This window comes from Liolophura sinensis, chromosome 1, assembly GCF_032854445.1.
Source record: "Liolophura sinensis isolate JHLJ2023 chromosome 1, CUHK_Ljap_v2, whole genome shotgun sequence".
NCBI classification, from domain to species: domain Eukaryota; kingdom Metazoa; phylum Mollusca; class Polyplacophora; order Chitonida; family Chitonidae; genus Liolophura; species Liolophura sinensis.
Window position 1 is genome coordinate 74,071,387 of NC_088295.1, and position 25,245 is coordinate 74,096,631.

Sequence of the window (25,245 nt, forward strand, 5' to 3'; positions counted from 1 at the left end):
TCAGGCAAACATTATAGAAAAGTAATCTTATGACGAGCTTTTATCACATTCAAGTTTTATGTGTGTCAAGTGTTCATGTGAAGGTAACAATTCGGCCTGATTGCATGAACGATAACTTGACATTTATACATTAAAGAACGGCTTAATATTGGTGTTATGTGTTATGGATCTATCGGCCCATATACATAGTTAGTGGTATGAAATTCCCCACTGTGGCAGTTAGGCATATCAAGTGTCAGGCATAGTTCACAGTAGGCACAGGGAGCTAGCAGCGTCATACCGCTGCTCTAGTGTCAAATTAATTGACTCCCCTGCCTTCATTCAATCATATATACAGTTACGTTGGCTGTGGAAACAGTCATTACGTCTTGTAGAAAAAGAGGCATATTTTATGTTTTTTATTGGGATTTACGAGGAGGCGAAACAGTTTTACAGCGCGAAGCCGTCACTGCATCAATATGTTATCTGGCACATTACAGCTAGGCCGTGTAAACCAGTGTGCTTTATGACTAGAAAGCACTAGTTCAAATTGCTGATGTTATACAGTTTGATGGGCCTAAGAGTTGCCACTCAACATTAACACAACTGTTGTTTGTACCGGTTATTTGCGGGGGCAACACTTCTGGACAATGGCCGGTCGACCTTAACTGGTATCGCATAAAAACGGCCGTCAGACGATATATACAAACCCTTGGTGTTGAGCTGTTTTTAATGGCCGACTTCTGACCCGTTTGACGAGATTTCTGATTTACGATTGGCCGTTTCTATCACATGACTAAAGCTACTGCCTCCATTTTCAGGTTTTCTGTGGAGCCCAGAAGTCTCTGCACGTCGTCAAAATTACTCCAGTCATCAACATCAACATAATTCATTCTGTGCGCGCCGGAGCTTGACGTGGAAGGACAGCTTTACGACCGAGACATCAGCGGACACTGATGAGCTCGTATTTTGTAAACTCGCTCTCCACGTGCTACGGCCAAGGTGGAATTGACAATTGTAGCAGCGGAGAAAGTTTAGATGGCCAGCCGAATTATAGCCAGCAATCGCGGCCAGTGTACCACCCGGGCTACCCGGGGGCCCGATACCCTTCCTTTGCCCACAATGCGCCGGCTAGGGAGAGGCCGCCCGAGCAAAATGGCGACTATTATGGTACGGCCCGTCTAACTCATCTGCCTGCCAGCCATGGATCGACTGGTCAGTGCTCCCCCCCTGTTAACCCCCACCCTGCCCATGGGGCAAGTCCCAGTCCTATGCCCCTGCAGTCAAGTGAAAGGGCGTGTATAAATAACAACAATAACAACAGTTCGAACTGCAACAACCCACGAACAGAAACCAGTCCGTTTTACCCAAACGGGCAAATGTCCAGAGAGCCGGGTACCCCTTCGCCGGCTCATAGCGGACAGGGGCAAACTACCCCCTCAGCTCACTCACCAGGCACCCAGCAGTACGCCACACCCCCACAAATCTACCCCTGGATGAGGAGAATGCAGTACGGTCAAGGTAAGACACTTTGATCAATATCGATTCTTTAAATACTCGTGAATATAAAATAAAAAAATCCATTAGGTTTAACCTACCTGTTTTGTTAATATAGCTACGATTCCTCCCTCCTACCCGCCCTCGCTTATAAAATTTCTACATATTTCTAACAAGCTGTAATCAATATCTAATTTTATGGGCAGTGAGATCTTTTACCTCACATTATTTTCTTCTGCACCTTATATTTAAAAAAAGAAAGTTAAACGGCACGTAAACAGTTTAATGTTATGTAAGTGTGCTTAAAGTTTTACGTCGTACTTTGACACCTTTTCAGTCATAAGACGACGAATCTAGAAAGTTAAAAAGTGCGTATATCAACAAGATGGGTTATATACTTTTGTACACTGGAAAGACTGCAAGTGGTTGAGACGTGTTTTGAATAATCTTAAACATTGATGAAATATACTACTTCATCGTTTTTAATTATAATGAATAGTGTTACCAATGTTTTCTTAAGGGCGAAGTTATAAATTTATAAGTTTTAGACATTCTGCTTTAATTTAAGATTAAACATTTAACTCCAATCATTTTTAAATAAGATGGGAAAATGAAGTAAAATTAAAAAAAACAAAACCCGTTGTGGTTAGTTTGTCCCAGTAGCTACCTTTAACATTACTTCGTCATAATGATTGCAGTTGACGTCTGTACTTGCTTTACACAATTCTGCTTAAACCCGGAGGGGGGAAAGGGTAAAAGTTGCAACTATTTAAGCATATACATGAAGCGACAGAATAAACTGGTAAGATGCCGTATTTCAGCGGATGCCTGTGACAGCTTGGCTGCCATCACGCCTTTGTTTTTCGTCTCTATGCTGTAGTCTTTATATATTAGAGGACGAAAGTATGCTTTTATATAACTCCTGGCGATAATTGGCTACTTTTACAATACTTTTAGTTTCATACAGCTAGGTAAACCATTGGATTCTTTTGGCTCTCATGTTAAAGACACAGACTTCTTTCTATTGTGGTTTTGGGTGTACATATTACTTCTATGATAAGTTAAGTTTAAGTTGCATACTTTATCTTTACTTTCACATAATTCACTGAGATGCATGGTGTGAAAGGCTTCCTCAGGTTACATGCTAACTGCTGTAATATAGTTGTACAGCTATATAGCTACACCTCGGAACATTTTTATATCATACTTGACGTACATACATACAGAGTGAAAGTAGGCCTACGATTGCCCCGGTGGTTTGTATTGGAGACACTGTGTTTTAGTGTGATGACCGGAATAGTATTTTGTGACCACCTTCTTTACCTCTCCACCATCCACCCCTTCCATCAGCATGTTTGAACCGTTCTCAACACGGAACAAATTACCCTCCACTATACCTCATATAGCTGTACCATCATGTTCGGGCTAACACGGCCACGAACTGTTCAATTACACTAACCGGCTGAATGATGGAATGCTTAGAGGCCGATTCGGCTTCCAGAACTAAAGTCTGTGAGAAATGACCGTTAGGACGAGCAGAAAATTGCCTATCCATTACGCAATGATACCCTCTTAAACTCACGGCTCTACTTTTCCTGTAGCTTGGAATAGAAATGGCACCGTGTCACGTTGCTGAATATTTTACAGGACTGCTCCCTAAGGACTGATCAAATTTGCCTTGTTCCACGGAACCCAAGCCCGCCGAGAAGAACCTTTTTTGATTAGACGTACCACTGGTCTGGAGTTTTCTTTAATGAATTTTTAGACAATTGCTATGTGCAGCTGGTAAAGCTGTCCATTGGATTCGCATTGCTGTACATGTATGTGTATAGCAGCTCTTTTTGTAGAACCTCACCGTGATCAAAGCTTAGCTTGTATCGTTTTACACTTCTAAAAGGTTATGCCTTCCAGTTACTCATTCACAGCGTAAGAAGTCAATTCAGGGGACACAACCGTTCAGAGTAATTATCCTTTTTGCGTCTACCATAGGGCCACGGGGTGGGTTATATTCAATGTTAGACTCACTGATCAGGTGCTGACTTGCATTATATCTTTTCCAAAATGTAGCTCTTTCGGGCTGGACTTATTAACCAGCAATTGTCCATCAATTGAATTTTTTTTATTTTTCTGCTAAATGTATAAATAATAAATGTGTATGTAAAGCATGGACAATCTTTTAGCGACTTTACCACTACTACATAACAAGTCTTTTCACTTATCTCAACAAAGTTATTTGTCAACTGCTGTCATTGGATATAATCATGACAGACAAGAATAAATAAACTTGTATTTAAGGCAAATTTTAAAAGTAATAAAAATCACAACAAAATTTTTTAAAATATTACTGATTTCTAGTTTTGTTTATTCTGAACACTACATTGAACAGTATGGATTTATGTAAATTGAAGTCCAAAGGAAAGCAAAACAAGTAGAAAAAAAGCAAAGAGAAAAAAAACCAAGGAGTAGAGTGATAAAACAACAAAGTTACGGACACATTTGAAAGATGTAAGATGCTAGTGTTATTCATGTAATAATAAATTAATTAAAACCATTGACACGTGCCGAACATTTATCGTTGAGCAAAGTTTTCAACAGTGTTTAATTTATGGCTCCCATTGAGTAAGTACTAATGGGGAAAGCCGAGAAAGACAATAGATCAAGGCGGGCGGCCATAAATCTACGTTCAAAGTCAGTCAATTTCTACATCCTTGCAAAAAAAAATGTGAGTCGAACTCTGTATGTAAATCAGATCGTGTGCTTGCTTCAGCTACAGACCTCACTCCGTAATTAAAAATGTGAAAATATTTGACAAATTGTGAGGAGCTGCTCAAGAAGTATATTTGATTTATAAGATAGCTCATACTACACCAGTGAACAGCCTCGGGCCAACGTGCAGCGCTGTGACCGCCGGGCATGCAGAACCCTTAGGAAGAGAAGGGGTTACCTCACGGTCAGTTCCTCCAGTCCCGGGCCTACAGCCCACAGCTGTCACAAGCACAGGTAGATACTTTATGTTATAAACTTAAGAATTAAATAACTTAAATGGGGAATGATAGAGAAAGCAGATAGAGAAGGCAGCCCGTTCTTATAACCGTGAGCTGCAAGTGTAGCTCTCATAGCGTTTATACAAGCATGTTTTTGCTGTCGTTGTTGTTGTTAAGAAAGGGATACTTATGTCAAAGCGGAATCTAAGTTATGTAAATGTGTCTTATGAAATTGTAATAAATTAGTTCAAAAACAGTTTGGAATGTTCGGTAATTTAATAAGATCGCCATTAAGTGCATGAGGTATGAACAGCAATTTGCATTATTCCATGGTTCTCAGCTAAGTAGGCTTAAGTGAAGAAACTGTAGGGGCCATTTTATTTATATCTGACACATTTGATTAATGAAGTTAGCAAATAATTTTAACGCCGTTGTTGGTTATAGTGAGAATAAATGAGACATTGCATTAAATATAATTATGTTGAAAAATAAAAACTTAATACCATCAGAAGACACAGCTGAGCGTGATCCTATATCGCACAGGCAGAATCAATGTGCATTTTAATATACAATCCCAGCTGAATGCGTGAAACAGGTGGAAGAAATTTCCCAACAACTGCATGGAAAAGTTATCCAGAATATGTGAGAAATGACACGGTTAGAAAATAGCTGAATAAAAGTTATGAAGAATTCCCCTGGAAACCCTGCATGACTCGTTTTAAGGTATGATTAAAAATGCTGGTTTATATTTTATTTTACCTTCAACGTTATCTCTGTGACATGTGTATTTAAAATTGTTGAGATTTACAGTGTCACCTGTGACGTGATTTCTTGGCCTATAGATACCCGCTAATTAAGCAAGCCAGATAGTCAAGCTTGATGTAAATGTAGGCCTATATATTAGCGGCTAAAATCGGAATTTCGCCACACGGATAATAAACGTAGAAAATCCTCTTTGCTACCTTTGATCTCCCAGATCCACTGTTTCAGATTAAACAGGTATACCCCATTATCGAAGCAAGTTCCCCGAGTCTGTGTAAGGTATTAGTAGCAATCTGAGTAAAACTACATATAACCACAAAGTTTAATAGAACGTGAGGGCCACGTGTCCGTGGGACACGATGATCATATCTTATATATGTCATATTAGTGATGTTGTGATAAAAACAACAGTGCATTCTAGGTTTATGTTGTATAGCAAATACATACCTGAAACATTTAGTTAAGTGATTGGGAAAATTGTACAAATGCATACAGGATATACATATAAATCGTTTATATAACGTTCATTATGGTAAGCTTGAAGTGATACATTTGCGACAGTTGTTTTTGACAGTTAAAACAAAATATTAGGTGTTTGTTAAAACACTGCTTGTAGGCAGTTTTGAAAAAGCCTTTAGAACATATTGAGATAATTTTATTTACGAAGTTGAATTTGACATTTATATTGATGTTATATATGGTTGAGGTGTATAAGTAACTTTCCATTATCATATTCTTATAAATTCTTGTAAATTCAAAAGTACAGGCATTACGAAAGTAACTGTATTTTGTCTTCTTTGTCACAAGTTTTTGGCAAATATTTTCTTTTCCTGTATTTCAAGAAAAAAAGCAGGATCTGCTCTATCCTGTTTTATTTACCTCGCATTTCGACTTTATGGGGCGAAAGGCTAACGCCATTTGTCAAAGTGATCTCGTCTGAAGAATGTTGAGGAGTAGAGACGGTAAGAAAAGAGGGGCAATATGTGAGCGATGGAAACCAGTCCCATCACTCATTTGGCGGGAAGAAAACTCTGAATGTTGTAAAACTTGAAAGTCCCACGTGAGAGCAAATTGTTAGTCATTCCCAACTTGATTAATGGAACTAGTTGTGTTGAGCAGGAAAAAGGCCGATCACAAAATGGCAATTCTCTGGGTTGCATCACTCAGCATGAGTTTAGGACGCAGTGTGCCGGCGGGCGTGATTAAGGGACGTCCCCTTGTCGGCCCGATGCTACTGTTCTCTCCCATCTGACAAGCAGCTGGAATGATCGTAATCGGTATAATCCCAAATATGGCACACCTTTTCACTATTGCTGGTGTCCAAAATGTTAAATAAATCTAAGCATCGAACCAGACAAGATTCCGTTTAAACAGTTGCTTCAGAGTAAACCATAGTTTATTTTTCATGCAGAAAGCTCTTGAGTTTTTGCAATAAGCTCAGATTAAAATCTGCTGAGCATATATGTAATTGTATAGGGGACTGGTGAATTGAAGCGCTATGTTCATATACTTAGAGTAATATCATTCAATACTTGTATCATATGTATGTATCATTAAATATCAGGGAAAAAATCAGAAGGAAACATTACATTCTGAACGCAGTGGACTATACAATCTACAGACGTCATCCAAAACAAAATGTTGGGGGAAGAAAGACAGCGCGAGTCCCTATAGGGTTCGACTCGTGCGAAATTGAATTGCTTTCACTGGTTGTATATATGCTCCTCAAACAGATCTGATAAAACAAAGCACAAAATTACTTTAAATATCTGTTGGTTGGTTAAGAATTTTAATATGTTTACTGGGGTCTACAATTCCTCCATTTTATTTCTTCACATTACGCGAATGTTGTTTATAATCGAACTATATAAGTTGATGGAGAAAAAAGCCTTATTCTTGACAAATAAGGTCTATATGTTATCTGGCGGATCGGTAGATGTCGGCAATACAGCAGATATTTCGTTCAATGTGGAAACATTAACTGACCCTTTTCATTGTCTTTCAGCTAAAGTACACTATTCTGCTCGCTTATTGTATATTTAACGAGAATAGTGATGTTTGAAATCTCAGAGTCTTTCAATTGCGTGTGAATTCTGTCCAATGCGTCTTGGTGTTCAACGACACCTCTCCATAATCGTTATATATCAATGTTATAGTCGTAGAATAATTGATGTTCTCTTTGTGATTTAATCCTTTCGTTTTTGAAACTTTGATTCCACGGGTTCTTATTGACTACACAGCAGACGTTAATTATCTAGTGATCAAAGTACCCGTTTCAAAAGGTGTGCGCCTTCCGCCAAAGTTTGTCTGGATTATACGTTTTGTGTTTAGATGTTGCGTGTTACCACACTTGTAGAATTTGACAGCCAATTATTCTGTTTCCTTGCACAGACTGTCGTTTTACGCAGTCGTCTTGTTCATCCGAGGCATGAATCATAACTGAGGAAAATACTCGCCCTTCTAGTATGGGAATTAGTTTTTCAACTACTTAAACCTTTGTATGTTTGCTAACATTATTATTATTTTTTTGGTTTTTGCTATTAGTCTTTTTAGATTACACAGGAGAGGATTTATTTCACGGTTGTTTTAGACTGATTTTTACAGCACCTTCCTCTGTCGATTCTGAGCCCTCTTGAATGTGTACATCAAGAACAACGACTGCCGTTTCAAAAATGCATTTCCGTAGTTGTATATACTGTTCAAACGGGAAACCTTTTTGCCCAGATGTCTTAAAGGAACGACTGTTCTTTACAAGCACATATGTGCTATGCAAAATTGATCATAAGATGTCGAAAATTATCGATCACTCTAGAGGCACCAGGCTGGCCACTTAAAGGTGTCTAAAATCCACTGTGTTCTCACGGATGACCAAGGCAGGGTCACCGTTCTAAGGGCGATCACGCTTCCACTCTTGGCAAGTTTCTCACTTTCCTGCGTTGTTTTGCACGCGCGATGTGCTTTTGTGGTGTGATCAGAAAACTACAGTAATTGAGATAGTCACCGACCACTTAATGTAAAGTTAGCACTCGTCTACTCAGAAGATCGTGCAGGACGTTTGAATCGCCTGGAACCTGTCATAGTGCTGGTCATGTATCACAATCAATGCCACATTGCCAGCAGCTGGCGAGCATGGCTGATACTTTGTGCTCTGTCCCTACACTCTCTGTCACCTCATTACAACTCATCTTTTTTTTGGCATTATTATAACACAGATTATGGCGGATATCGTTATCCGTTGGAAAGAAGCACAATTTGTGATTATAAGAGAGGAATATTGGACTGAGAAAGTATCCCTTGTCTGTTGGACTTACTCACTCTTTTCAGCTCGCTGTCATCCAGGGGACTTAGATGAGCACGTGGTCGTTAAGGGACATGCGGTAGACACAAAGTGTCCCTCAAGACCACCTCCGAGCATGTCTGAAGAACCCATTGATGCCAGGAACCAGGAACTAAACACGTTTAGCTTTGGACCATGGCTTCAAATGAGCGTCTCAAACTTAAGTTGAAATGGAGATTATGAGCAATAAGAATGTGTTAGGTATCAGTTCTATAAGCCACCTAGCTCATGGTGTAGCGCTATAGCTAAAGACATATCCAGCTAGGCCACCAGCGCTGCTATTTACAATGGAAGGCAGTTGTAAGTAGCTTTTTAAGCTATGAAAATAAACTAACAGCGCAGATGCCAGTAACTTTACCATGCATTACTTGAGAGTCATGTTTTCGCATCAGTGTCAAAATGATGATAGCCCTCAAACTCTCGGGGTAATGACCAGTCGGGGGAAATAACAGGGAATCAGCTGGGTTTGTCGGGTCGGGATATTTTTAACAGATATTTTCGTCCTGCGTACGCCCTAGCGTCATACGCTGAATTGGACCAGATACGAAAAACAACAAATTTTTCCTTTGCGGGTAAGAGAGGTAGTATCGGAATGCCAGGGAGAGGTTATCGCTTAGAACTATGTAATCATCTATAGGGATCGAGTCGACAGAGGTGAAGGTAACAGGAGATCGCTGATACCGTTCTGTAATCGTATGGGACATACCATTTACACATCAGATATCATCACTTAGGTTGTGGAGTTCGGTAGTAACCGAGCTCGTCGCTCTACTTTCGAGCCCGAGGCCCTAAGACCCCGAGACGGGACCCCGCGCCTGAGAATATGCATCTCTGTATGGTTCATGTATTCTAATAAGAGAGAAGGGTCTCCCAAAGGCTATCCGTTGGAGCTGGAAGATAGATAACATGTGACAGTTTATTCTGTAGAAACCATACCATAAACAATTCTGCACTAGGTCGTCTTCAAATAAAACAAATAAAACTTGACTACATGCAGAGGCTTTGCTTTGTAATAGTACATTTGGCATCGCCCACGAAGGCACCACGACACCCACTCGTAAATTCACACAAGACTTTTGTCACTAGATGGCTGTACACAAATCGAATCTCGTATTAATTCTTTCATCATCAGATTTTCCGTTTACTTTCGTTTTCTGACATTATATAATAATGGCCAATCAACAACATTTCTGAGTGAGTGCAAAACGGTTTTACTACGTCAAAATCAGAATTTCTTTAATAATATAATTATTTGCCATTTCCCCCCATGACTGCAAGTCTGTTCTGGAGAAGCTATGTAAGGATAGTTCATCAATTCTCACACGCTGTCCTTTTGCAGGCCTTTGTGTGCAAATGATAGTATGTGCCTAATAAATGATGTATCTATCTAGTACAATAGATGAACCAAAATCCCAGTGATGTTTTCATAAAGCTGCCGTGCTTGCCCGTCTCTTCGCCCCATGGTCCATTGTATGTCGACGATATCTGGACAACGGGTTAGTGATTAAAGTTTGAAAAGTTAAACCGTGGTATGTTGGTATCCGTATGTGTGTCTCACAACAGAATCCAGTGCACAATACCGGGCTATTTGGCGAGGCAGTCATTAGCGGGAAGATCAATGAATACAGAAGCTTGTCCGGGCCAGTGACTCTACGTCTCCAACATGCCTTTATGGATACAGAACTCCACAACGTCAAACAAGCTTTTACTGTCTGATAGCCTCACAGAAATATAAACTCTCAGTAAAAAAGACAGGTTACTCACTAGGTTTTTAAGAAGATTTTTTTAAAGCAAGACTTGTACAAGTTTACTTTAAAAAAATAGCTGCGCGAACAGGCAGGAACACTATAGCGGTGTGTCAGTTTTAGAATTAGATACCTGCGTTTGAAAATGTACTTTTTTGGACAGATAAGGCAAGAGAAGCATCAGTCAACATGCCGACAGACTATCTGGATGAATTTGTGACTTTTTAACGGTAGCTCCAGGACGTAACTTCTTTAATTGGATATCGACTTTCCTGAGGACATCCATGTGTAGAAAGAGTTGAGCTGGTTCCAGTCTCTGGATCAGGTGGTTTGCGACATTCCATGTCATGCGGAGAGGAAATCAATCAAGGTTAAAATGTCAACTGTCACATTGAAGATTTCTTTTAGCAGAAGGAAATTTAAACCGTAAATCCGGCAATCTGTGATATTTGTTAAAAGGTTGTCGCTGGTCCATGAAACGTGCCATCTTGCTTTCTGCGACTGGAGTTTGAAAGTCACCCTCTCCTGTATAGTTCGTTATATGTGTGAAATCTCTCAAACAATGTTAACTCTATCTGTCCTTAGGCCCCTTTGGAATACTTGAACTGGCTTCCATTTGTAGTTCCATATAAGGGTTTCAAAAGCAAACAGATGTCAGCATGGACATTTCGCAGACGTTTAATGTCGTTAACTTTTGTCCAGGGTGCATTGGGTATAATGCTCGTCTGTTACTTTTCCACTGGTTTAGCCTGATATTGTTTTTAAATGTGTCTCGTCATGGATTTGTGAGAGTTTTTAAAATAAATAATCTGCTTGTACCATAATCACCATTTGTTTTCAATGCGCACAAATGTATTTTTGGTCTCCTAACCAAACAAAAGACCTCACTGTTATCATAGTAATGTGACCAATTTATATTTACTGTTCAGTTGAATCATGTTACACCATATAAATGTCGGTTTAAATTAATAAATGATATAATTAAATGAATGAATAATAAGCTGGTATATTCTTTTTAAATTTCTATTGTCCTTTAATTTTTATTGCCATATCGGTATCTTGGGATTTTGACACTGATCACAATACCGATAGACGGCTACTGCGGAAAGCAAACGTATACCTTAAAATGAAGTACATATTATATGTAAAATTCGCCTGATATACTCGATATAATTTACAAAAATATACGTGAAGCGAAATGCTTAATATTGAATTTATATTTCTTATCACTTTCAATGCCGCAAACCATTGTATAAGCTAGTATAATGAAATTAGTTTGTGTTGATATTTAGCAGGTAGTTAAGGAGAGCAAAGTAAATTCATCGATTAATGTTTTTCGATTTTTATAATATACCTGTCACTTGTGAGGTATAACTTGTTAGATATACGATAGGGAATGTTTTCTAGTTGTGTTTGGTCGACAGACCAGAGCTCGTATTTATCATGTGCTTAGTTTTCTGCCCTAAAGGAAAGAATCCATGTAATAATTTTAATCTTTATAAAGAGCAAAACATTTTACTTGTAGCTGTGTTTGAGTTTTGTCATGACGTTTGATAAATTCGGGCCCTGAACTCTGTATTGCCTAAGTATTATAAAGTCAGTTCGAGTGCACTCTCTCAAACTGACTTGTTCTGTCGCAGAGAGGAGTGAAAATTAACACAGTGTCAATTATCTAAAACGTTATTTCCGCTATTAATTGTTATCTTCACTTGACTTTATATTTTGCACCTAAAATTAGTTTTGACGAGTCATTGGTGGAATAAGTGAGGATATCAACGAAAATCAGATAAAACTTTTTTTGTGATGTATATATTTATATTCACAAAGTTGTTGAGTTTTCGACTTATTTAAGATAGAGTCGTTCGTATAGCATACCACTGACATACAGGTGAAACCCTTATGCTGATGTGGAAGTAAATTGTAAACTTTAAACGTATAACCGACACCTGGTGTAAATTTCTTGTATGTGTCTTTGATGCATTAGATAAAAATAAAAAAAAAATGTCTTCACGGACATGGTTTGTGATTCCAGTTTATTTTCAAGGTCATGTTAATTATGTTTACTTACACTCAAATGAAGGGGTTTTTTTTCAGACTATAAAGTGCGATTGATTTGTAGAACATTTATGACTGGTAATCATTTTGTAATGGTCCAACTGTACCAGTGCCGAGTAGTTAAAACTGATTGTTATGTAAGTTGTTATTTATTCGTGCCCTCTATATTTGCTTCCATTATTGCTATACCATGTAATTAAAATTACAGAATAGTGGCTGTGTGAAAAAGCTAACCTTTGAAAGCAGTTGGCAGGAATTCTACCCATTCGCCATGGCAAACAAAACAACGGGTAGAATTGGTTTGATCAGCATCTTTTAATTGTATATGTTTAGACCAATAATGTATACGTGCCACCTTCAGATCTGAATAGACATAATGGTATTAACGTACGATGCCTTATAGGTATTATATTTTATTTATTTATTTATGTATTTATTTGATTGGTGTTTTACGCCGTTCTCAAGAATATTTTACTTATACGACGGCGGCCAGCATTATGGTCGGAGGAACACCCACTAAAATCCGCAGCTTGACAGATCTATAAGTGTTATAAATTGTAATAAACATCACTGAAATTCTTTACGTAATTCTGTTTAAATCGTGGTACTGCGAGACCGTGAAAGTTACTCATTGTAAGCATTCATTTTGAAGCAATCATTTGAACTGGTAGATTAAAGCCCTAATCGAGGAAATGGACAAAGATGCCGGATTTCTCGGGTTAGGCGTGACCATTTTCTATTTGATATTCTATTTGATACTTTACAACACATAATATAATGCATTTAAAATGTGTGTGAAATAATATATTGTCTAGGACAATACGTTAAATTAATAATGTTCTATGATAATGTGATTTGTTGACATTGTTCCATTTACCATCTTGCTGCATATCTGTTGGGGTGAATATACTTCTTTATTTATTTCACTGAAATTTTACGTCGTGCTCAAGAATATTTTATTTATGCGACGCCTGTCAACATTATGGTGGAAGGAAACCGGGAAGGTAACTGTACGTTTCGGCGTAACACTTCTTACTGCAAATCTGTTTGAGACAACAGTGATGCAGAATAATCAGTCTGCCACCTGGCAGCCTCATTGAGTCAATTACGCTGTTTTTTTCTTATCAGTGAAAAGTATTCCATTAAGAGCGATTTTGAAAAATCGCATGTTAATACCTTAATTTGACTGAAAGATATGAACCAAACATTAACACTAGGGTTACACTATCTTTTGTACGCTTATAGAATGTTGATTGCTTTTATCTAATACATATTATGTATAAGGCCTTGTCCCTTTGCATTGTTTTAATGTGATTGTATGTTAAATGTCATGACAACACAGCATTATGAGTAATTCTAGACCAGTGACGTAAATTGCAATTAACATCACTGCATTTTTATACCAAATTCTGCTTAATTCATGATGCTAGGGGGCGTGCACTTTGCTACTATTTATGCATTTACATGAACAGGTAGAACAAAATGGAGGTAAATTGACAAAAGACCGTATTTCACCAGTTGCGTGTGACCAATTGCCAGCTATCACTCTGTCGTCGCTGCTCTGGTTTTTCGTCTACGCTATATGTCTTAATTATATTGCATACAATACCTAATGGAATGCAAGTTTCTTTGTTCGCACTTCTATTCTAAAATGAATGTCACAGGGAAGGTGTCCATGGATGGTGTGAACTGGTATAACAACATTTAACTCGTTGCCAAATTTATCTAATCTACATATTAAAATACAATATTTGATGGAATGCTCTGTGATGGATACCACATCAGTTATCTACATTCACAATTTTCCAAGTGCAAACAGGTAACTTTCAGTTTTAATAATTTACAAATAAATGATCTTAAAATGCGTGCGAATATCAGTGTAATGCTCGATATCACTTGGCATGAACATTAATTCTGCAAGGGTAGTTCACCGTATTCCAAGACTTACATCGCTTTCATGTAATTATTTATGAAATGTGATGACAGTACAGCATTTTGAGTATTTCTAGATAAGTGACGTCTGATAAAATTACAGTTAACACTATGGTACTTTTTATTGGTTCTATTTAAACCATGTTGCTCGGTTTTTTTATTTGATTGATTTATTTATTTCATTGATCTTTTACGCCGTACTCAAGAATATTTCACTTCTACGATGGCGGCTAGCATTATGGTGGGTGGAAACCCACGACAACCCGCAGGTTGCTGCCAGACCTTACCACGTACGGAGGTAGGGAAAGCCAGCATGAGCTGAACTCAGAGCGACCGCATTGGTGAGAGACTCCTGGGTCATTACGCTGCGCTAGCGCGCTAACCGACTGAGCCACGGAGGACCCCCGGTTTTTTTTAAGTTGCTACTTTTTGAGCATTTACATGAATGAGTGGAATAAAACCTTAAATTAGGTAAACATACTAGAGGCCAGATTTCACCACGTGCTGCTCTGGTTTTACTTTCTAAGATGTATTTTTTGTATTAAAGTCTTTTTTAAATAACTTTTATATTATATGAAGTTTTCGTTACATAAACTGATCTTCAAGCTCACCACATATGTGTTGCGTGAGAGGAAACCTGTGCAAACCTCTCAGAATGACACACGATAGTATTTTGCCGTGTTGTTATTGGCGTATCCTATGATCTGAACAGGTCTGATGTTCGACTGCTCGGATGTAACTGATACGATGCCAGATCTATAGAAAACATAATGACATTTCATATTGTCTCAAATTCAATCGCCTTCCTTTTATTCGGTCCTAATTAGAAAGAGCATCCGCCTATTCAGTGAATGTGGCTGAATTGGAGTCCATCAACAGAGCGTCTGTCCGGATGCTCGCTGTTTATCTTCATGTGTCACTGGACAGACAAAATGAGCTTCTCCCGCTAAAAAAGAAGTTTTAAATGGGATTACAGAAGGCTTACAGTCTTTGTTTTGACTTCTGGGGGGAAAGAATAACGGCAGACTTTCAAAGCTAGGCAATTTTTCGAAATCGAACACCTTTGACTTTTAATGGGTTGACTGATGAGTATCGCTGTTCAGTATCCTTTACGTCGTTCCTCTCGATAATTGCGTTGTACGACCTTGAACTACAGTGATAACGTCTGATGTTAAAATGCAAGACATTAATGCTATATAGCATGATAACACCATTTTTGTTGTCTGTAAGATTAGTTTGGCTGTTCAGTTTTAATACGCAATCGCTTTTACCAAAATGGACATACTCCGTTGTGTACATATTCAAATTAATTTAGTTCAAAATTTGAAAATGTCAAGTTGAAATATACTTCTTAATCATTTTATGGAATTTAATATGTCTTTCAATTGTGATCTGATTTTTAATAATTTTTCCGATATATGTGGAAAATTGTAATATATATGTACATTTATCGCCTTACGATTGACTTGTAATATAAATAGGGTTCTATTCACTGCCAGGATGCATTTAACTCTAGTTTGTAATAAGATTTTTTAGCTCAATGTTCTTTTACAATCAAGATAACTGTTTACCATTGTTAACGGTAACTTCTTCAAATATTGTGAGTTTGATACCAGCGTGACTCGAGATCAAGTTTGAAAACTAGACTGTCTCTTACAAGAGGTTTAGGTTTTTTTGTTAATTGACCTTGCGATTATAGACCTGGGACGTCCATTTTGATTTTGAATGTCTGTTTCGACGCACAGGCCTACAAATATGTACTTTGATGAATTCCTTAGTATCCATTGGTCTTTTGTTGCCATACTATAACTTCTCCAAATATTTTCCGATTTTGATAAAAGTTTATGTTTTGGTTTATTTTGTGCACTCCGCACAGAAGCTTTGCATATTTAGCATAGAATAGCGATTCTCTGAATTTGTTTGCTGGAAGATAATTATCAGTGTTTAATTTTGTTTAATATCCCTTTTGTTTTCTGATGCAGATGGGAGTGAAGGGGATTCCAAGCGTTCACGGACGTCGTACACACGCCACCAAACCCTAGAGCTGGAGAAAGAGTTTCACTACAACAAGTATCTCACCAGGAGACGACGTATAGAAATTGCACATTCATTAAATCTGACTGAACGACAGATTAAGATTTGGTTTCAAAACCGACGAATGAAATGGAAAAAAGAGCATAAATTATCACACATAGCCAAAAACATGAACTTGTGTCAGACAAACTCTCTGGTGATGGAAAAGCACATGAAGGATACGGATATAAAACCAGCATTGTAGACAATCAGCCGTATGCTAGTAAGAGTGGAAGTTGTTAACAGAAAGTGGATATATCCCTGTGCTAGGCAGTCATGCAAAAACCATTGCCTTCGGAGGAAGATGTGCGCACGGCTATCTTGGCACCAAGCGCTGAGGCCGTATCAACATACCAGCATTCTGGGAGACGTACACAATGGCATGACGAGTGCACCGAAATCCGTATAGAACTGTTTTTTTTTCTATGATAACAGGACATCTCCAGCATGGGAAAACGCACACGAAAACTGTACCGAAAATGGTAGAAAATGGGCGCTGGCGGTTGTTGTACGTAGTTGTAAACATTGTAACATTTTCAGGAAGAGTGTGGTAGCGTGTCGTTGTTGTTGTTAGCTTTAAGCAGTAGGTATGGTTGGGAGAGTGTGGAAGATCGCATGTTAGTGTTGCAGAGTGCATGAATTGTATACACTACACGCTGAACCAAGAGAAAGAACAGTTTCACGGCGTGCAGGTAATGCCAGAGAGTAGCGACAGGAACCCAGGTACCTGTAGAAAATTACCATTGCGGTGGTCACGATACGGTGAATTCCCTGCAGTTGTTTTGCCACACTAACAATGGCTCCTCTCACTATAATGTTGTTTAATTGGCCGTGTAATCCACACACCGTCACCCAGCTTTTCACCTAATGGTCAGCGGAATTTTAACAGAACAAACCCGAACATGCCTCAGCAATGCGTGAATTCAGTCTGTAACCCATTGTCCTGCAAACAGTTGCCAAACCCCTTGATCCTTTTTTCGGGATCCGCCAAAGTAGTCGTTTCAGAATGACATGCAGGCTGAGTTAAGTAGCTGACTATAAGGACACGGTCATTAAGTCACTTAGGCACGGTTCCACTTGGTGGAGCGGTTACAGTGGACAATGGACACTTCGCCTTTTTGTGGTTTCACACCTGTTTGCGAACATTTCTGGATAACTATGTTAGAGACCAGTGTCCCGTAAGAATATCCCCACCCTTCTCTCTGTCCGATGTCTAGAAAATATTTGTGTCCAAACTAGATCCCTATATAGTCAGATGACGCCATGTATTTAGCCCACACACATCTCGAAAGAGAATCGTGCTAAATCTGTGACACTCGTCAGCTCCACCTAACGTTAGGTCAGATGGAGTTTCTGTTGAGAAGCAATTCTTTCCAGCTCACAACAGATGTGTACAGTGTATAATATCCCATAACATCTGATATCAGGACGAATACGTACTGAATAAGAGACCAATACACATCCTATCTTTAGACCGATGCGCTACTGCTAGAACAAAAATCATTTCTTCCATTGGAGAGAAACAGTAAAGGAGAAATTTCTGTATGATTGCAGTACCACTGGCATTTATAACAGGAAACTGTGACTAGATATTAACGCGGTTTGCAATTGCAAAAAATCAAGTTATAAAGAAACAGATCCGCTTAAAAAAATGTCCAAGGTAGTAGTATGGATTTGTAAAAAATTATTGAACCAATAAGTGCATAGCTTCGAATACTTCAACACAGTAGGCGTAATTGTATGAAGACATAGTTAAGAGGGAATATTGTTTGTGTTTATGCATTTGTATTTGGTATCACCAGGGATAATATAAACCAAATACTTAAAACACTTGATTTATTCGATTTTCTAAGCTCTTGTATTTGGATTGTTTCAGTGTCCAATCTCTCTACACCTTTGGAGTATCATGCACGAGCTTATATCATGAGCGGTAAAAGGGTAAAACAAATGTACAATTTCCAAACGCCAAAGTATAATGGGTATTTTGGATCGTTCTCGCCAATGGTTCAAGAACGATTAATGTCAATGTATGTGTGTATGTGTGTGTGCTTTGTATAGTTATTGGTTTCACCAATCAAATCGGTCGTTACCAGAACTGTATATTGTACTTGGCGACTTTATAGTTCCAATTCAGATAATGTTTTATGAATGTGCATATTTAGCTCTAATATGCTGTGTGTTATATATATTTAAATGCACAGTGACTGGAACTTCGTGATTTTTTTAAAGATAGTGCTGTGGCTGATGGCATAGAATACGGTGAAGCTGAATGCTACCCTTGTTTGTCTGTGAACCCTCTTTTTCCTACGTGTACTACCCCATCTGGGAGATTTTTAGTGCTGATAAAGTATTTAGAAAAGGCCATTTTCAATAAGTGGTCTAATATATTACGTGATGGCGTAGTGTATTGTGAGTTAAGAAAAGTAATCATGATCCATGGTAATTGGAATAAGGGTCTAAATATATTTCATAATGTTACTTATTTGCACCTGTTTTTATTTAGATAAATAGGTATTCAACAGTTGGGCTGAGTTGGGAGTGATCTGGTCATTAACAGGACGTGTGATTTCATGTCTTATTTTCAGCTTTGTTGGCCGGGGTGAACTACTGCTGATCTCAACATGTTGTCTGTTTGTACGTTAATTAAACGTAGAATGATATCGTTGCTTTAGAGCGTAACTGTTGCTCAGCACAAAATGTTTCTTTGTTTTAACAATGGTCAGTTGTATTGGATGACAGAAAAAATAATTTTATATCTGTGCTTTGTTTTTTGTCTGACAAACAGGGTAAATGTGGTAACACGCGGGCGAAGGCCGAAGTTACTAGTACACTCGTTAAGGGTAAAATGTAAACACGTATATCATCTATTATCGAAGGGTAAAGTCTAAACATTTCAATTCTCATCGTCTTTGTTTGTCATCGTGTCTCTGTGTAATTGACCTATTATGACTGCGTGTGGTGTCTCCAAAGATTCCCCACCTAAGTCCAACATCGGCTAAATTAAACAGCACCTTATTGTATATTGTATCTTGTCGTTATGTTTTTACCAATATTGCGGAAGTGTGTCTAATTACAGAAACAGACATTCATTTTATTAACCTGTATCTTACGTGATGATTACAACACAACAGGGGTTTGTCATATACTTGATAAAAGGACTAATTATAATCACCAAATTACATATTCACATATTTAAAGTATGCGTGCATTTGTGCTACTTTTTGTCATGACAACCAACAGGATTCTGTTTGTATTTATTTGGTGTTCTCTTACTTGAGCTTTGACCACTTTTTGCCTACTCCTTTTGCTGTGCGCATTATAAAATCTACGAGGACATATTACTCAAATACATTAAACCCCAATCTCTCCTTACGCTATGCAAGAAAGTCAAATGATTACCAACTTTCATTTGTTCATTTATTTGATTAGTGTTTTTCGCCGTTCTCCAGAATATTTCACTTATGCTACGGCTGTCAGCAGTATGGCGAAAGGAATCTGGACAGAGCCAGGGCGGGGGAACCCATGCTGACCATGCTGACAGACCTTCCCATGTACGACCGGAGAGGAAGTCAGCTGAGCTGGACTAGAACTCACAGCGATCGCAATAAGGAGAGGCACCTGGGCCATTATACTGCGCTAATACGCTAACCACTAGGTCGCTGAGGCCTCTACCAACTTTGAAGCATCAGACTTACCAGAAAGGCTCACACTGCAGTCAGTTATCTCAGGTGTGTCAGTTCCTTACTGCTGTTCCAGATTTGTTTGTTAACATAGCTGCCCATGCCGTGTGGAACCCTGGAATTACAACCCAGCTGTACTTTCTTTCAGGAACCACCTGTTTGATGCCGAAAGTACAGAGCAGGAAGTTATAATATATCAGACAATACAAGCTAGTGTATGTATAACTAATGAGCCAGAAGAGCTGTTTAGTCTGGGTTTATTGCATAGACAAAGTAGACTTTCACGTTAAACATTTCAGCTGCAAATATACTACGTGTAAATATACTACGTGTATAAATACCAGTACAGTTCTTGGCTTAGAAAAAAGTGAGTAAGAAAACACATAGCGCATTATCTTTCTACCTCTGAATATCATTATGCGCCACTGAAAGAAGTTCTATGGTATGAAATGTATCGATAATTGTTAAAATATATCATATGTGGACAGAACAGAGTATTTAAATGTGACCATAACTGTATGCTATCATAAAATATTCTGATGAAACCATGAAGCAAAAATGACTAAACTGATTTACAGACTAGACGATTCTAGACAATCTACTCACATATACAACATATACAAAGGAAAATTTAATACTTACTAACTGATTCATTATAAGATGTGTCTATAGAAACATAAGCTTCACCAAGGTGTTGTGAAGTCAATCGATGCATTACTTTAAAAATGAAGTATTTTACATATATGCTTTACATACGTACTCAGTATTGTACATATGTGAGTGCTACATTTGTATTAATGCCAAATGTTACCACTCAAGAATCTTTCACTCTGTGGATTGGCCGGAGTGTCCGGAGAAGACGATCTCCTTTCAGCAGGTATTTTGCAAACTTCCTGGCCAGCGAGATCTGCATGGATTCGAACTTGCGGCTTCAATGGTCAGACGTCACTCGGCCAAAGATCGCCCAACGCCATTAACAACTGAGTCAACGGTCTGCAAAATCTCTTGTTGAGTCTCCTACAATATTCAGTGTTAACGGTCTAACTTTTAATTCTTCTAATACTAAACCAAATGTTTAATTAACAGCGAACAATTCGCTAAAGTTTAACATGTTCTAAGAATATGTTCCAGAAGAACAAAGATGAAATATTGATCGAATTTTTCTTGAGTTTATTAATAAAGCTATGAGACTAAACTGACCAGGCGCATCTAAAATGGAAGGCTGTATTGTCCAATCTACGTCGTCTTAAAATATCAGTAGAAATCATCGGCTACGTGCTTTAATTCTAACACAAATTTTGAAACAGGTTTTTTTTAAATATTACATAAGAATAGCTCATTGGTATGCAAGCTGTATTTGACGTCTTGATACAAGTCACAAGAATGCACGACATGCTTTCATCACAGGGGGAAGCTCTTAAAAACCTTAAAATCACCACGGTTTAGTCTATGTTCTGCATTTAATTATTTCATTTTCAAGAACACACAAACTATGGTGTAAAAACTATTACGTATATACCATACATAATGACGTGTTAATCATACGTAAATGATATTGTGCAATTCATACCCTATGCAGTGTGAGTGACATGTAAAAACAACGCCATAAGAGCATAACGATCAATGCATGACTTCGTGAACTGATGGTTGTAAACGTGTATCAAAAGGCGGTTGCCTCAGGGGTTTTTCTACAGTGCAGCCAAATTGCCCTGATTGCATCGCCGATTAGTGGAGTTTCACACTCTCCAAACAACAGCATAAAATATGTATGGCGAGGTGCTAATGCATTTATTAAAAGTCCGAACCTCCAAGCATGTCATGTTAACAAATGACGGTTCCCCTTTTGATTAGCCTTAGCTTGCACAAGGGTTAGGATTGATGGGTTGTTATAAGGATGACGATCAGTTATTAGACACGGATAGCCAGTCGCCTATCTGTCCCCTAGGCTCATGCTGTTGCAGCCCACAATATATCACTTAGTAGAGCTGATATTGCACACAAATTAATATGAGAGCAACAGATGTTTTGATCCAGCACAAAAATTGCCCATTTATTCCACTAAAGTCAAATCAGAAGAAACGACATTTTCGAAAAAGAAGAAAAATGTTTCCACAATATGCTTTCTCTGATTAAAAGCAAAGAAAATACTAGCATTAAGTATATGTCAGATGAAAGGCGATTTAAAACTGTCCACCAAGATAGTTCGATCTCTATTTTTTCAATTTTTGGTGTACATTGCTGACCATATTTTGATCAGTGATGTCACACCATGTACTAGCTTATAGTTGCTATACTTCTGCACTCGAAATGCTTTTACAAGAGTTAATTCATCATTTGCCGTAAGTAATTTGAAACAAATTTGATACGTATTTTTCCCCAACATGCACTGTAGACCCTGATGTTTTAATCAAGGCGATTCACTTGGTTAAACAGAAATCTCTAAAATATGTCGAGCTATTTCCATGGACATCTGAGGTCGATTCCACAAAACAATTTCTGACTTAAGTCAAAAAGTGGAATACAGTTTCAGAGCATATTTTAGAGACCAAGTAATTACTATTTAGGCCATCTTACAAATGTCATCTTATGACAAATTTATCAAAATTTTATCCCACAAAGCGGCTTTTCAATTCACTTCAATTTATGTTAGAGTTATCTAACCGCTGGCGTAAAAACTAAAAAGACAGAAACTTCGACTACCTTTAACACCCTGCCGTAGGCAGAATTAGGTACCGATTTATAGCTTCTCACTGGAACGGAATTACTCAAAATGCTGTGTTGTCATATTTAACACACAAAAACATATTATCATAGCTCAATGAATAAAGTTATAGCCAGTAACATGAAAGTGAATACATAAAAAGTTCTAAGCAATACAGAGAGATTGCGTCTAAAAATTTTCTGTGATCTGAGAGTTCACTATCTATTTACCTGTTCTTCAAGTATTGGTAGTTTTCTGCGCGTTTTACGCCCTTTCACCTTATCTTTTGGCTAGATTCCACGATATATTTTGCCATAGATCTCACCACTAAAGCTTACGCGAGTCCATGACTAGAGTATGGCACTCTAGTAATAGCAGCGGATGCTGTTATTAGCACTGAACTACTGACATACATTACGCTTGTGTATGGTGTGCTTTTCAATCCAGCGGTGCTATGTGTGTCGGTCCTAATCATGAATCAGTGGTAGGAGCCTTAGCCGAGGGATCGCGGTTCAAACCCGCCTCCAGACAAGCTATAGTAAAAATTGACATTCTATGTATTTTTGTTTGGAGGTTTTATGTGCTATCAACGTGCTGATTTGTACCGTATCGTGTAATGTAATATGACTGGTAGGCCTGTGTGGTGGTGGTTTTTTTTGGGGGGGGGGGGGAGTGAGAGAGGGGGATGAGTGAGAGAGAGAGACTGAGGATGGATTCAGGCAATACTAACGGCATTGGGCGGACCATTCTAATGCTGTGCAGATGGAATAAAAAAAATGCCAGTCACAAAAAATACACTCAATTAAGCTGTTACCGTAGATAGAAATTTCTAAAAGACCGATAGAAGTTTTCAGAAAATCAGAAATAAATAACAAATCTAGATAATCAATACTAAAACTATTCAGCAGTAGGCATATCTTGTGCTGTGTTTGTGCTGCTTCTGTAATTTGTGCTGCATCTGTAATTTAAAAATATTATCTACAAAAACTTTTAGACGTCAGTTATAACAGATATACAGTTTACGGTATGTGGTAACGAACATCAGATTGTTTTATTTCACAAGATGGCATTAAGAAAGCAACTACTGCTCGAGTTCTCACATAGAAGTTAAAATGTCGCATAAATGTTATGCTCGTTTAAGACGGCCACCACTAATTGTTTTTCATGATTTTACCGTGCAAACTCTGTACGTTACAAATAAATAAATAACAAAAGTTAAAAGGAATTATATCGGTTCATCTATGTTTCATTTTAGCTCTTACGTTTGAGAAGAACATAATCATATATAAGGTTGTATACCAGACAAATTGGCATCCACCTAGATGGGACTTGTTAGTATAGATAGATTTTCCGTATTTTAACAGGCCACAATCTATAGAGGATTCGACATGTCTATTCATGTATTCGATTTATTTATTTGATTGGTGTTTTACGTCGTACTCAAGAATGTACTTACACGACGGCGGCCAGCATTATGGTGGGTGGAAACCGGGCAGAGCCCGGGGAAAACCCACGATCAAGTTGCGCAAGTTGCCACCAGACCTTCCCACTTACGACCGGAGAGGATGCCAGCATGAGCTGGACTTGAACTCACAGCGACCGCATTGGTGAGAGACTCCCGGGTCATTACGCTGCGCTAGCGTGCTACCCGACGGAGACCCCTTTCTTGTATTTGAATGGTGATATATAAGGAGTGGTTCAGTATACTTCAGGTTTATGGATGTCTTTAGAGTATTATCTGACCTTTGACAGGTATCTGACAAATTTCGTAGGTAACCTGAACCTACATCTGAATCAGTGCGGGATGAAATCATCAGTGCGGGATGAAATCCTATAAACTAACGGCAAACTCGCGAGGAAAGTGGATTCTCACGAGAACTCAAATTCACTCATGTTTGGTGATGGTCTCCAGTCTTATGCGTGTTTTGGGAATGGCACTTTATACGGGGGACATGAACTAAGAAAAAAATAAACAACCAAGTCGCACAATTCTATACCATGGACACCAAAGAAACCAGTTTCTCTTTAGTAATAAATATTTCTCTGTTACATTTGAATAAATTTCATGTAACCATTTAACACGAGGTGCAACCATATAGAGACTGCTTTTATGCTGCTAAATACATATAGGTTGTGACACGACTCGAGGGATGCGAACACAAGTACCAGACTAATATATCATATCAACTCAGATGCATCGATCATTGGAGAGTTGCAGAGGAGTAAAGGAGAGTTAAGGAGCTCTCCACGGCTATACGACATATAAAATGAGGCAATGTCAGTCTGTTACATAATTCAAAGCTCGAAACATAAGACTTTCAAGGTGATGGAAGCATTTGTTATCAGCGTATATTTTTGTTCCAATATAATCTATAGAGACACTTGGTATAGGCATTCTCAATTAATCTAGCACGAGCTATTCTGATAGCCCGCTATTGTATTAGATTTGGCATTTGATTATAATTGCTGGCTAATATACAATGACTTGGAAAGATACACG

The 25,245-nt window shown here is 38.2% G+C and overlaps 1 protein-coding gene across 1 annotated transcript; it reads left to right on the top strand.

The window, feature by feature from the left end:
* The first annotated feature begins 935 nt into the window (after positions 1–935).
* On the top strand, positions 936–19,540 carry LOC135461397 (homeobox protein Hox-A5). Its single transcript, XM_064738470.1, has 2 exons — positions 936–1,500; positions 16,274–19,540. The coding sequence occupies exons 1-2, from the start codon at positions 936–938 to the stop codon at positions 16,567–16,569; spliced, it is 861 nt and encodes a 286-aa protein (XP_064594540.1). The 3' UTR covers positions 16,570–19,540.
* Positions 19,541–25,245: the final 5,705 nt, after the last annotated feature.